Here is a 13,639-nt window from a genome sequence, read left to right as displayed (position 1 = left end):
CCAATGACTCGTATTTTCGAGCACACTCCCTGTTAACCAATCATGGTAATGAAGCTAGCACGTGTTTCTCCAAATAAGTGCGGTTGGACTATGTTTTTTAATCGATCGACTACTAATTAACTTCACAATGTATTATTTTGAAGCTTGGAGCACGAGTTGGAAGATTGGAGAAAACTGAAGTTTGTGCAGTGGATTTTGAGGAGGAATATAGAGAGAGAATTGCTCGAGTGGATGCAAAATGCACGTGGGCGGGCGCCCGCACGTTTGCGAGTGTGTCCCGCGTGTAAGGCGAAGCGAACCTTCTTACGCAGCAGCTCTGCACGTACAAACATCGTGAAAACCGGATTGTTTTGTTTCCAGAAGAAGCACAACCGGTCACTGCTGCACCGCGTCCACCGGTTTTCTCCTCCTCGACTTTATACACGTATATCTTCCTATCCATTCAAAGTTTTTCTCCTTTTCCCGGTATCAGGCGTGTCCTGCCAACTGCACGATGCGATACATTTTAATCGTCCTTTGTATCACTGCTAACGAATGATAAACTTTGATATTTCGTCAAAGGAAGAAAATCATAACTCGCGGTTTCAGTATTCGGGTAAATTCGCATTAAAATTTTTGCGTAGCAAGTACATTATGTACCAAATGGCACGTTTGGTATGAAAAACTTGTGAGGAGGAAACGAGTATATACATATGTACAATAGCTCTTTTAACCGAGGATTAAATCTATACACGAGCCTCTCAAAACGTGCATTGGGTAATTTTCTCTCAAAAAAAAAAACTAATTAAAATTTCGTTCACTGATGTCTTCAGTTATTATATTGGCAGATCTTATACTGATATTCGGTAAGATAAAATCATGGAATTTATTTAACTTTTTATCGTCGGCTCTTCAGCTTCATCTACCGCGTCTTCAGGATTTTTCGCAAGCCCTTTGTTTACCCCCACTCTTTTTCTCTCGTTTGTCACTGGAAGGCCTCGGTATAAATCACGATAAAGCATCGTTTTGAGAGGCACCCGAGACCCCGAATGCGATACACCCACGTAATCGGAGGAGATCGATCCTGTGGCTATATATATATATGCAAGCGCATATATACTATCTACACGATGGCGAGACTCATTTGCATAGATCCGAAAGGAGCGTGAAGCTGACGGCGCGGTAGGAACAACCGGATATCGCGTTCAGCGCGATTCGAAGATACGAAACAACTGATGCCATTGATCCGATCGAGCATTGTTGGACCACTGTCCATTTCTTTTCGCTTTTCAATCCAAACCCACTTGACCCTCCACTGTATGGTATATTCCCATACGAGTTCTTAAAAGGCTACCATAAATCCACGTCACATCAACATTTTAAGAATAATTGTTATTATAGAAGAATTAAATTTGAATGATACAGTGTTTTTTTTTTAATTGATCGAGGCTTCGGAATTATTCTACATATTTTTATGTGTCTCGTGTTGGTTTAAAATTTGTGAAAAATGGCTTTATGTTATATATATTATAAAGAAGAAGCGTATACGGTTGACGTGATTCTCTATAGCGATGGTGGGTTGTTTACTCTCTTGTGCTGCCTCGTATTAGTATTATTAGAGCCCCGAGAGAGTCTATTTGTTTAGAAAATGGGGGTTGGTGATTTTATCCACTCGATCAATTCTAGGTCGCGAACCAAACGCGTCACTTCCGGTACTCGAGTACCATCTCGGCTGGGCTGCTGCAGGCTCTCGTTATCCTCGCAACCTGCTCGAGACACTCGATTAAAAAATTCTATATACGAAAGATTTTTCAAATAGCTTTCCGTGCTCGAATAAATCCTCATTATCGTTGTGACAAATATTTTTGATAAACTCGAAGATTTTCTCTTTGAAAGATAAGAGTTTAAACGAAGGACGTAAAAAGACTAAAATTCAGAGTCTTGAAGATAAGAGGTTTGGTGGTTTGATTTTTGTTTCGGTTGCGAGGGTAGATAGTGGAGTACACGTGTGAGAGAAATGTCTCTTACGCCAGGTATATTGAGTAGTGTCTCGGGCAAAAAGAAACGTGGAGTATTAAGAATCCGAAGGATTTCCTATTTTTAAAGAGATTTGGGACCACCCCATAGCACTTTTTTGTATTATCTCCAGAAGAACCTTTAAAAAAGATCCGTTTTACCGGGGACCACCGCGATGACGTTGCTGCTGTTTGAGAATCTCTTGAGGAGAAGGGAAACTACCACTCAAACTCCGCATCTTTGTAAAAGCCCCGGGCCAGCACGGAATTGTAATTCAAGGTTCGAACACGTTGCTAGTCTACTGAATAAATTGAAAATGGAAAATCGTGCTATCTGCTATTTTGCTTTCGACACTGCAGTGCCTTGGAGACGATCGAGTTGAAACGAAGGAAAATAATTGCTTAAGGTGGAATTGGTGATTTATGTACAAATCAAATAGCAAATAACAAATAATTATTTATAATAGTAATTGACTGTGATTGGGTGGGTTCGTCGAAAGAGCACGTGGGAGTTTATTTTCTAAAACAATGTCAGAGGGGAGAGGAAGGATATTTAGAATTGCAATTTAACGTTGAAACACGTCGAGGGTTTACCGAAGAAATTGAAAATGCTCCTATCTGCTATTTGCTTTCGGGAGATGATCGAGTTAGAACGAAAAAAAATAATTGTTTAAAGAAGAATTTGTGATTGATGTGTAAACCAAAAAATAACAAACAATAATTTATATTAGTAGTTAATTATGTTTCTAGGGGCAGTTCTTCGAAAGAACACGACGCGAGAGTTTATTTTCTAAAACGCTGTCAGAGGGAAGAGCAAGGATATTTAGGTTCCCTCATGCAGCGAGCACGAGACCCTAAATAGGTGGCTAAACTGGTGCCACGCGTGTATACGCGTAGTATTATATTTATCGAAACCTGCACGTGGGTCTATAAAAACCTCCCATCGACGCTTTTCCAATCTCTCCTCGCGTTTGGATGAATCCAACCACACTGGATGACACACCGGAAAGGGAAACAAAATACGCCGATATATTTTATCCTTTTCTCGTGCATAAAATTCAACGCGATAGTCGTGGGCGACGATAGCACAATCGACTCGCGACCCTTGGACTCGTCTAAAATCAAAAATCTCTCTAATAACGATGCAACTAATTGACGAGACTTCTCAATCAACCTCGGCGAAAGTACCGACGCTATTACAAATCGATGTTAGCTCGCGAGTCACAATTGTAATTGAGTTGGAAAGCTTTGTTCTCTCGCTTCAATCCTGCAACTGACGTTATTACCAGTTCCGATGCGTTATTGATGACCACTTTAATTAAATTGTTAACTTTTTATAGTAGCTAGAGAGCTCGAGTTAATGGAAATCATGATAGGTTAATTAGAAAGATAAACTATAGTAAAAAATGTGAGTGAGCTTAGAACGAATTCCAATTACCCTTTAAGTCGACTCTCGAGTCGAGTTAATAATGTAATATCGCCCGGTGACTTATTACGACTTACAATTAATCCGATCCAGGCATTTCATCCTTCTTCGAGGAATTATACTCGCGATATAATTTTGTCAAGGAGAACGTGGTCCTACGTAGAGTTTCTCGAATGAAAACAATTGTGCTTTTCGGAGCAATAAGAGTGGACGAATCCACGAGGACTCGTGTACTATATATATATATATGCAATTATTACCGGAGTTTCATTGGCAATGTCGCGCACACGTGCGATAAATAAAATCGTGTCGCGATCGTGACGAGTCGTGAGGGGGAAGAGTTTTGTGCCGAGCCGTGGGTCGCAAAAGCCAGGGGCGTGATCGGGGCGTGCATCTCGAGAAGGGAAAGTACCACTCGTGATTTTTCCCCTTCGAGTTTCTTCCTTGCATCAATTTTATTACGCCATACATTGTAAATATTTATAGAAATTTTTCTTTTGTGCTTAACGAAGAATTCCTCGATTATTCTGCGCGTAGAGATAAACGAGGTGTATGTGTGATTTCTTTACTGACAAGGATGTAAGGAATGGTAGCATTGTATCAAATTTATTTCAGCAAAAATTTAAAATATTTATATAAAAATGTTCTTTTTGTACTTTTCAAATAAATGGTTGATAAATTATCAGATAGGAATAATAAAAAATATCGCGTGTGATCCCGTGGTGAAAAAGATCTCTGCTAGTGTTAGCTGACGAGCGAAGAGGCAATCTTACACTAGTATAAGAATGGACCTGAGAGATGATGCTACAGCCACAGGATGAGTCGTCATAGCCGAGGTCAATGACCCTGCATCAGCCATCTCCATGGGTCCTCCAACGTCCCCCTATTCTAGTATGTACTTCCAGTACTACCACCTTCATCATGAATCTACAATATAGTATACTTCACACAAGTCCACGTTATATATTATACCTCGATAGCCTCGTTGTTATTTCAACACCGAGGGATCGTCTCACTTTCCTCGAACAAGTACGAAAACAAGCAGCTTGAAACAATAAAAACCAGTTATGAAGAAAGTCGATACGGTAGGAGTAAACATTGAAATTATAATAAGAATAACGTGCCAGGATCGATATATCCTTTGGGGTGTTTTAAATATGCAAAAAGAGAATGTTGAATTCTGAGCTGGGAGATTCTCACGCCGCCACCCGCTTCTGTTTGTATACTGGCGAGTGAGGGCTCTCTTCGTAAAAATTCTCATCCAGGTAGTCTGTATTACGTGTATGTGTATATTATGTAAATGTGTAGATCAAAAACATTCGTATGCGGGCATCATAGTATTCAGGAGCAGCTTATTTAGGCTTGGCCTAGCTATGTTTACTTGTTGAATGAGAAAAAGCCACAAATATAGCCAACTTTTAAATGTCCACAATCTACTCCTATGTAACTCTCAATAACATTCGTTTACATCATGACAAACAGTGCCCTCTCACACTTTTCCTTTTTACCTGTTTTTTATTTTACTAATTTTTCACATTCTTCGTATTATTATTATAAAAATTCAAAATTTTATAGTATTTGTAAAATTTTTGCTTACACATCACAAGTGTTTTATTTTTTGGATATTTAAAAAAGCAAGTTTCTTATTTAAATCATGCAGTCTACACAGAGTGTCAGTATAGGTAGCTGTATTAGCGGTGTTGAAGCGTAGCCGAACGAAAGAAAATTTGAGAGGATAAAAGGGAAGTAAATAGTGGGTTGAATTCCTCGGGGACTTGGCGTGCATCGAGGTCGTTTGGTGCGTGTCGAAGGGCGCGAAGCGAAGAGAGGCATAAAACACGCTATGCTAGAGAGGAGAACAGACGAGATTAGAGATTCTTTTTCTCGCCAGCGGCCAGTCATGAACTGGGTCGTGAGAGAGGCAGGACTGGACCAGGACACGCCACGACGACCAATGAATAATCGAACATTCGAATGGTCACTCATGGGTATAACAAGTATACTTTTTAACAAAAGAAACATGCAGGTCAATTAGCAGCTTGTCTTCCTACTATAATTATTAAACGCAATTATGACTAATTGATTCCAACTTTATTACATTAAGCGACCAACACTCGGAGAAATCTTTTTTATTGATCAATTTCTGTATATATATATATATATATATATAGTCATAAGTTAAACACTCTACGCCACTGTAGTATAATACTAATTTTATTACTTAGAAAAATCAATTTAACTAATTACCTGATGGAGGTATTTTAGTTATATCTCACGAGCTCTTTCCGTGATAAGCGTTATCCTGAAATTGTAATATATCATGTAGAATGATGAATAGCAAAGTGAACACATTCTAAATGTGGTATTCAGAGATTTTCAAAAAATTATTTTTGTTCTAATTACATCGATTTAAATTATATAAATGAATTTCTTATTTGTTAAAAGAATATACCACATTTTAAAGTGCTTATTCACTTTTGCTTTTCACTCTACAGGAATAAACTAGAATTTAATTAAAGGGACTCTTCATATACTATATACATATAGAAGACCATTTGGCTGATCATCTATCGGATAAATTTTTCATTTAGCGAAAGTATAGCGAGTACATTAATTAACGATACAGAGGCATCGTTGTTACTGGTCAGCCAGGATGAGCAATCGCATAATTAATTGCAATGATCGAGATCAGTCCTATGTGTATGGACGTGTCCCGTTCTCGATGGAGCTCCGCGCGTTTAACCGTAGACTCAAGGTGATCCGGTAATTATTCGCGCTGGTTAATCTCACTTGGCTAGCTGCACTTACGATTTTTGCCCCATATTATTCACAGCGTATTCGAGTCGTATCACCATTTTCTTCAAGTATAAAAAACTACGAGATGACCTGCAACCAAATTAATTTTTCCTTATAAATTGTTCTATTTCTTTCACGAATATTTATGCTCCTTATTGATTTACCATTTTATGTAATACTTATTATTTCGTTACAAAGAAATTAGATCTCTTATTTAAACTAGAAGATGAAATTTATATGTATATACTACTTATTTTTTCGTTCATCGTTATAGAGCAATGCATATACACAGCGTGTTTTATTTCACTCATCCCAGGAAGCTTAAAAGTAAAAATTTATTTTTGTAAAAAATAGTTACCAATTTTTTTCATAGGACTTTCCCAGAGAGCTTTCTATTTATTTGCAAAAAAGTTTTATACGGAATAGCATATATCAATTCATTATTACGATTTAGGCGGGGCTACTGATTTCGCTATAATAGGAGTATGACGTATCGTAATCTAGACCGAGAATTGGCATGACACTGACCAATGATAACATTATTCCGCTTCCGTATTGTCATTAGGTTAATGTCACGCTAGTTATCGGTTTAGACTATATGCAATACGTCATTCTCCTATCGGAACGAGTCCCGCCTAAACCGGAAGGAGTTAATCAACCGCGTTGTACAAAAATTGATATCTCTCACGTAGTTGCAAAAATAATAAGAATTTCAAGTTGTTAGTGTGGGTCGATTGAAATGGCACACCCGTTATATACGGGAGAAACGAAGAGTTCTCCCGAAGACTTATTGCAACCACGCGTCTCCTCCTTATTAGGACTGCCAAATCAACTCGCTTCGAGCTTTTGCGCGAAATTAGTCGTTTCGATCGTTCATTCCTATTCAATTCGTGTTTTCATCGCGATGAACTTTCAGTTTTTTACATACGTATTTACAAACTATAGTCTTGTCGATTGTGCAATCGATGACTTTTTCCAGTACGACCATTCGGCCTGCGTCTCTTACACTCGATGAAAAAGGATCTCATCTGCTCGATGCAAAAGCCAGCCACGTTAGTTATACATGCACTCCATAAATCCTTAATATCTAAATCTATAAAGTTATCAAGATGAACTTTGCAGTTTCTTCGACGATTATGCAATTAGCGAGATTTTTATACCCTCGCGATTTCTCTGATTCATCAACAACTGGTGTATGCATCGTTATAAAAATTTTACCGAATACATACTGGTAATGGATGGATGATTGTTCGTGGAAAATTGATTTCTATGAAATATACTGTTTTTTTATTGTGGTAAAAATTGTCATTCTTTTTTGTGGAAATATGTTTTTTATTCTCATTGCATTAATACATTTTGTAATTTTGCTCTTCGATGAAATATCAGCTCTGGCTTTATGCAAAATATTTTTTCGATTTTAGACGCGAAGATCCAGTCCAGCAACGATGGCCCGCGGTTTTCTACGATTGGCGTTAATTTTCATCGCAGGTGCCTCCGCAGCCAGCGACGATTTCCGCCACATCTCTTACGAAGGTAAGCTAGGCTTTGAACAAAAATAATTAACTAATTTATTCATGTTTAAAAGTTAAACAAATCTTAGGTAGAGTTTAACGCTGTATATAATAATGTAGTGATATTGATATCACTTTTTTCTTATGATAACTCCAATTTGTATATCCTATATCTTAAAAGACAGACATGTGTTGATTGCGAAAGTTTTTCTGTAATAATGTCTATTCGTGTACTATATCATTTATCGTATTAATGAAATTTAAAATCGAATTAAAAAGATAACAGACAACAGACATTTTTTTTAGAAATCCTCTTTTGGTAAAGATTTTCGAATTGCGAGATTATACACACGTGCTAAAAGAACGAGAGGGACTCTCGCTAATGTAAATGCGAATTGCAAAATTGTTGTAGAACGTAAAAACGACCACGCCCGATCCTTTCCGGGACGAGTTCTCTCATCGGGGATAAAAGTGCTTGAAAACACACGAGCGAGAGCGATGAGCGACTCAACGTTTATTTAATAATATACATTTAACGCTCGAAGATTTACACGTTCGCTAAAGCCCCTCTCGATCTAATCGAATTGATGACATCTAAAGTACTGCGAGCGCCAATAATAGACTTTCTACTTTATGCAAATTTCATCCTCCAATTTCTCGGCCCGTGAATCTCGAGTGTACGTGCCATTAGCCATTAAGTGTATATGTGTGTATTTCTCTCTCTCTCTCTCTCTCTCTCCCCCTCCCATATGAGAAAGAGAGTTAGGCCATCGGAGTCACTTATCACCAGTTGCGACGTGATGTACAGTTACACGCGCTAAGATACACACGTGGGTGACTCTCCCGATCTGGGAGCGTTATCTCCGCGAGATTCGAAATGAGTAGCTTGAAATGTGGACCGAACGAATTGGGAACAGCAAAGCCACGCCTTACGATAATCATTTTCAGTAGCAATTTCCCCCTTTGGGCTTTGCCTCCTCATTTTTTTTACTCTTTTCCTCGTTATCATCGGTGTCTTCATCAACTGCACAAGGTGCCCGATTAAATGACTCGTACCAAGACTATAGATTCGTGTGGAGCGAATGATTTTAAAAATTAAATTCTTTTACAATCTTGTTTATCTTAATTGTTGAGATTGAACAGTTACTTTAGGGATTTAAAATTCTTTGCTTTTAAACTTCCTATTAGCCCTTGGATCGTTAGCATGAATTTTTTGAATTTATCGACCGAATGAAGTGGAAAACGAAAATAAAATTTTGGAAAGCTTCTAAAGTCAGCTGTAAGAATATGTAAATAATGTATATAAGATGTTTATCGTTAAAAAGAAACTCAAGGGTATCTTTGCGTAACCTTGGCATTATAGTTAAAAAGGTCAACCTAATAAAATAGACAAAAAGATTATAAAACATATTATTTTCACAAAAGTTTAATTTTTAAGTTATTTAAAAGAGTCGAGACTTTTGGGACACTCGATACATTACCGAGTCTTAAAATTGTCACTCTTTTATTATCTTTTTCCGCGACTTCTCATTATTATTTTATTAAGGTTTCGCGCTGCGCGGAGCGGTGCAAATGAAAATTGTCGCGCCATTAGGGGAGCGCGTGGAGCGGAATAACGATGCCGTTATATTGAGGAGTACAGACCGAGGACCGGTAAGCGGATGCAATTATCGTTTTATAGAAGGATCGTGGATATTTTTGAAAATTTTCATTTGTCCGGAATGCGATAGGAATCGACGTTTCAATAAAGCAGCCTGGACGAATCCCTTTGGGAGAATTACACACGCGTCTTTATCACTACCCCAGTGAATATTTTAACTTCTCTCTCTCTCTCTCTCTCTCTCTCTCTATATATATATATATATATATATATATATATATATAGAATATTCGAGCTGCTCGCCTTCCACACTCTCGAAACGATGCACTTTATTATTGAATAACTTGGCTGGATCATTTCCCATGGAGATTTAATATCCCACTCGGCAGGGTCCATTCGATATCTCGATATATTTTCATTGTAAGGCACAATGCAACCTAGCGAGACGCATTCAACGCCAAATAATTCACGAAGCGCGATAAATAAATCCTACAACGATTTTACATAACGTGCATATATGTATACAGCTAAATTTCATCCGTTCGCTCGAGAAAACTTTTCGTCTCCTTTAATAACGATCGCTTTTGCTCTACGAAATATATTTACAGGCCACTCGGTGCTGTGTTACATCGATAATTTGAATAATCGATTAAATCTTATCGAATTTACAACGGATTTAATTTCTCGGCCGTAATAAATAGCCATATATATAGATCGGTAATATTCTTAGAAATTTTTCCATTATTAAAGAGGGAAAAGCGCGATAAATCGTGACGCGATAAAACGTAATGGCTCGATAATGGGGGATATACGGATAAAACGCGTATTATTGATCGGATTAAATTATGGCGTTGTTACAATAAGCAAACGGGACCGCCGCTTTATTAATGAAACGATCCGGCGAAATTACGCAACGTGTAGTCGCGTTCGCACACAAATACACAGCGTGTCGAAGCGTTTACGGTTCAGTCGCCCGCGCCGCGCGCGGACTCGATTGTTTGCCGATGTTCGATTCGCTCGATTAGGCGGTGTGATCGACGAGCGAATCAAAAGCCACGCGGCTACTCGAATATCCTGAATATCACGTTGGCAATTTGACGCTTCTGAAGAGCCTTTATCGAACCGAAGGATCCGCTTATAATCACTTTAACCGACGTTAATTCCTTTCTCGATACGTCTCGCTCCTTTCAACTCCCATTTCATACTATATAGCACATACACAGAGCACTCGTTCGATCCACCAGCATTATTTCGAAAGCCTGATTCAGCGAAATCAATGCGAGGCACTCCTGTGTACAAGTGTCTCGGGGTTGCGAGTCATTTTAAAAATGATCACTGCTACCTTCTCGTTATTTTCCTCTTTTATTTTGAAAAATTAACTTAACATTTTTATCATGCGGTGTGAATTTCATCTTTTCAAAGTGATCTTGAGTTTTTAGATAGGTTATAAGGTTGATTTAATGTAGCGTGAAATATCGAGGTTTAGTTTGTAAAAAGGAAGAGTTTTTACAGGTGATTTTAAGTTATATTTTAATGCATAAGTGTTTTGTTTTGATAGACGATTAAATTATTAGTCAGTGTATTTATTGAGCATTCGCTGACAATGAGATTGGCCGAAGGATGCTCTCCGAGTTTGATCCTCGATTATGCCAGTGCACGCGAAATTTTTCGCAATTCGCTCTCGAGCGGCGCGTCGAGTCGCCAGGAATTTCAGCAACGCGTCGTTTATGGCGCTTTACAGTCAGTGATCGAGCGGTATTCGCCGATCGTCTGCCAGATATTTCCTTATATTATTTATAACGTATTCCTCCCCCCCCCCCCTTTATTACACCGTGCAACGATCATCCAATGAACTCTTTACATTGGATTATCGCGTGCGATACAACTGTTATTATTTTCCTTAACCGAATCTCTTCGTTGAATCTAATAGAGAAACGAAACGACTCGCAGTAATCCTATTCTTAAAACGAGTATAACGTGTTTAATATTGCTTATAGAATCGCACTTTAAACATTCTTACAATTTTAATAACTTTTTTCGCGAATAGTATAATAATAATAAAGAAAATCTGCAGGATTATTATGCGAACACACAATATCGATTTTCGAAAAAATAAAAAAGAAAGAAGGTAGAATTTTTAACCCATAAAGAGTCGCAATTAAGGTACGTCGATCGGTGGAATATATGAATGAATAAATAGTAATAATAGATAAGTAGTAAAACGACGATCCATCATTGATAGCTTATCTTTAAAGTTGGATTCGCTTTTAATTATTAAATTAGAGATTATTAAACGATATATAAACAACAGTCACGACTTTATATTAGAAATGCCTCATCCGGGGCTATTGCGAGAAGAGAGAGGATTATTTTTTTATTTCCATATGGAAAATCAATTTAGTCGTTGAAACGAACGTTTCTGATGGGGTTTTAAGATGACCCGCTCACATGCATGCTATATACTCGTATTACTGTCGCGGCATATCGCGGGATAGATAAGATACAGTCTCTTCTATAAACAGACTCATTGGACTGTTGGTTCGCCAGTGCAAGAGGCTCCTATCAGTGCCCTAAAGTAATTAGTCCCGGCGGTTTATTATATATAGGCTTTTTTCTATTATTATTATTATTAAATTAACCGTAAACCTCGACCAGCCACTCTCCAAACACGTATTTCGTCTCTTCAACTTTTCTTTTTGCTCCTCGACGTTAACTGCTCGATATTAAAGACTATATGTTATATGGAATAATGCTAGCCATTCCCAACGGTTCTTCGCTATGTTTCACCTATTTGTGTGTGTACGTGCGTGTCTTTACTCTAGTTCCATAGCTGTGTATACGCGTTATGAATATAAAATTAGGTCGAACTTGTGCTTTTCGTAATTAGGGTAGAGAGACGCGTTTATACTACAGAGTTACGGGGCTAAGCTATATATAGTGGTCCGAGGGCCGACGAAAAGCCATTGTGTTACATTTGTCTACCTGACCCCTAATTATATTTTCATTAAGTGCTAATCGCTACGGAGCCTAACATTCTAGAGACCGTTGCAATTAGTGCTTTGTGAAAATATTATTTTATTATGGAATAATATTTAAAGCAAACGCTAATCGCAACGGAGCCTAACATTCTAGAGCTAGTTTACCTCTCTCTTACTCTCTTTCTATAATATAATAGCCTACTGGCGCCAATTTTGCACCGAGGCGATCGCTGCAACACTATATCAACTCCTAAGAATTTTATCCCTGTAGCGCAGATTTAATCTGGTTTCTCGCTCGTAACGACAAATTAAAGTAGCTTGGCTGTTTGATTTATTACGGTAAGTAATTTCCAATTCTATTTTAAAATAAAACAAAAATGGATGTTTAAAAGTCTCTTGTTTACGAAGATGCGATAAGAAATTCCATTGCGGGTAAAACTTTTGGCAAATTTCAGTTTCAAAGCTGACATTTAATATCGAATTTTATGTAGAACGCGAGGCACAAAATTAAATTATGATTTTTAGGATAGATCACATTGAAAAAATATCGTGGAAAATCTACATTCCACGATTGTGCTTTGGTGGATAATTAATTTAATTATCCGCCGTTCGTACCATTAATCTTTTTTTGCGATTATAAATTTTTGTATAATTTTTTACAATTTAATAATTCAATTTTAATTTAATCCTCGCGATCCCTACTGGGTCCCAACGAACTTATCGCAGCTTGACATTTTTCTAACGATAAAATTGGGTTATTATAATATAAAATATAATTTTATAAGTAAGGGGAAAGCAGGGAAAGAGAATGTTTTGGTTGATATACAAAAACGAAGCGTAAAGCTTGAAAGAGGATTTTAGTAAAATGAGACAGCACATTTTATATATATATAGTATATGTACAAGAAAGTTTCCTCTCGAGAGGAAACAAGCAGAGAAAAAGAGTTGTAGGAGAAGTTAACAGACTCACGGTGATAAGATTAATAGGTAGCTTGGCGATTAATCGATATATTAAAGCACTGAGAAGAAAAAGGAGAGCTTTCTCTAGAAACTTTAATAAATCATTGCCTATTAAGGTGACCGTGGTAACCTTTCCAATCATTACACTCATCAGGGGTGTAATCCCCATCGATATATCGACGTACGATACCTCGAATCAATGAAACACACCTTTTTCCTCAGGAATTACTCTTATGAACCCTGCAACACAATAAACAAAAAATAATTGCAATTAAAATTACAAGATTTGTTCAATTTCTATATAATTTAATTCAATTACTTAATATATAGAATTAAAATTTAAACTACATCTGGTTTTGACGACATTTATTGTT

The 13,639-nt window shown here is 37.4% G+C and overlaps 1 protein-coding gene across 2 annotated transcripts in view; it reads left to right on the top strand.

The window, feature by feature from the left end:
* Nucleotides 1–13,639, top strand: part of Sema5c (Semaphorin 5c) — a 68,610-nt gene that overhangs the window by 19,893 nt on the left and 35,078 nt on the right. For both annotated transcript variants that reach the window (XM_066739937.1, XM_066739936.1), the window contains exon 2: nt 7,638–7,749. In XM_066739937.1, the coding sequence (XP_066596034.1) occupies nt 7,662–7,749 (88 nt within the window). In that variant the 5' untranslated portion in view covers nt 7,638–7,661. The remainder of the gene's footprint in view (nt 1–7,637; nt 7,750–13,639) is intronic.

Source organism: Prorops nasuta, unplaced genomic scaffold (genome assembly GCF_024137725.1).
Source record: "Prorops nasuta isolate Cenicafe-Biocafe unplaced genomic scaffold, Cenicafe_Pnas_1.2 PNAS00021, whole genome shotgun sequence".
NCBI classification, from domain to species: domain Eukaryota; kingdom Metazoa; phylum Arthropoda; class Insecta; order Hymenoptera; family Bethylidae; genus Prorops; species Prorops nasuta.
The sequence above is the reverse complement of the archived record's forward strand: the minus strand, read 5'-3'. Positions and strand labels throughout refer to the sequence as shown.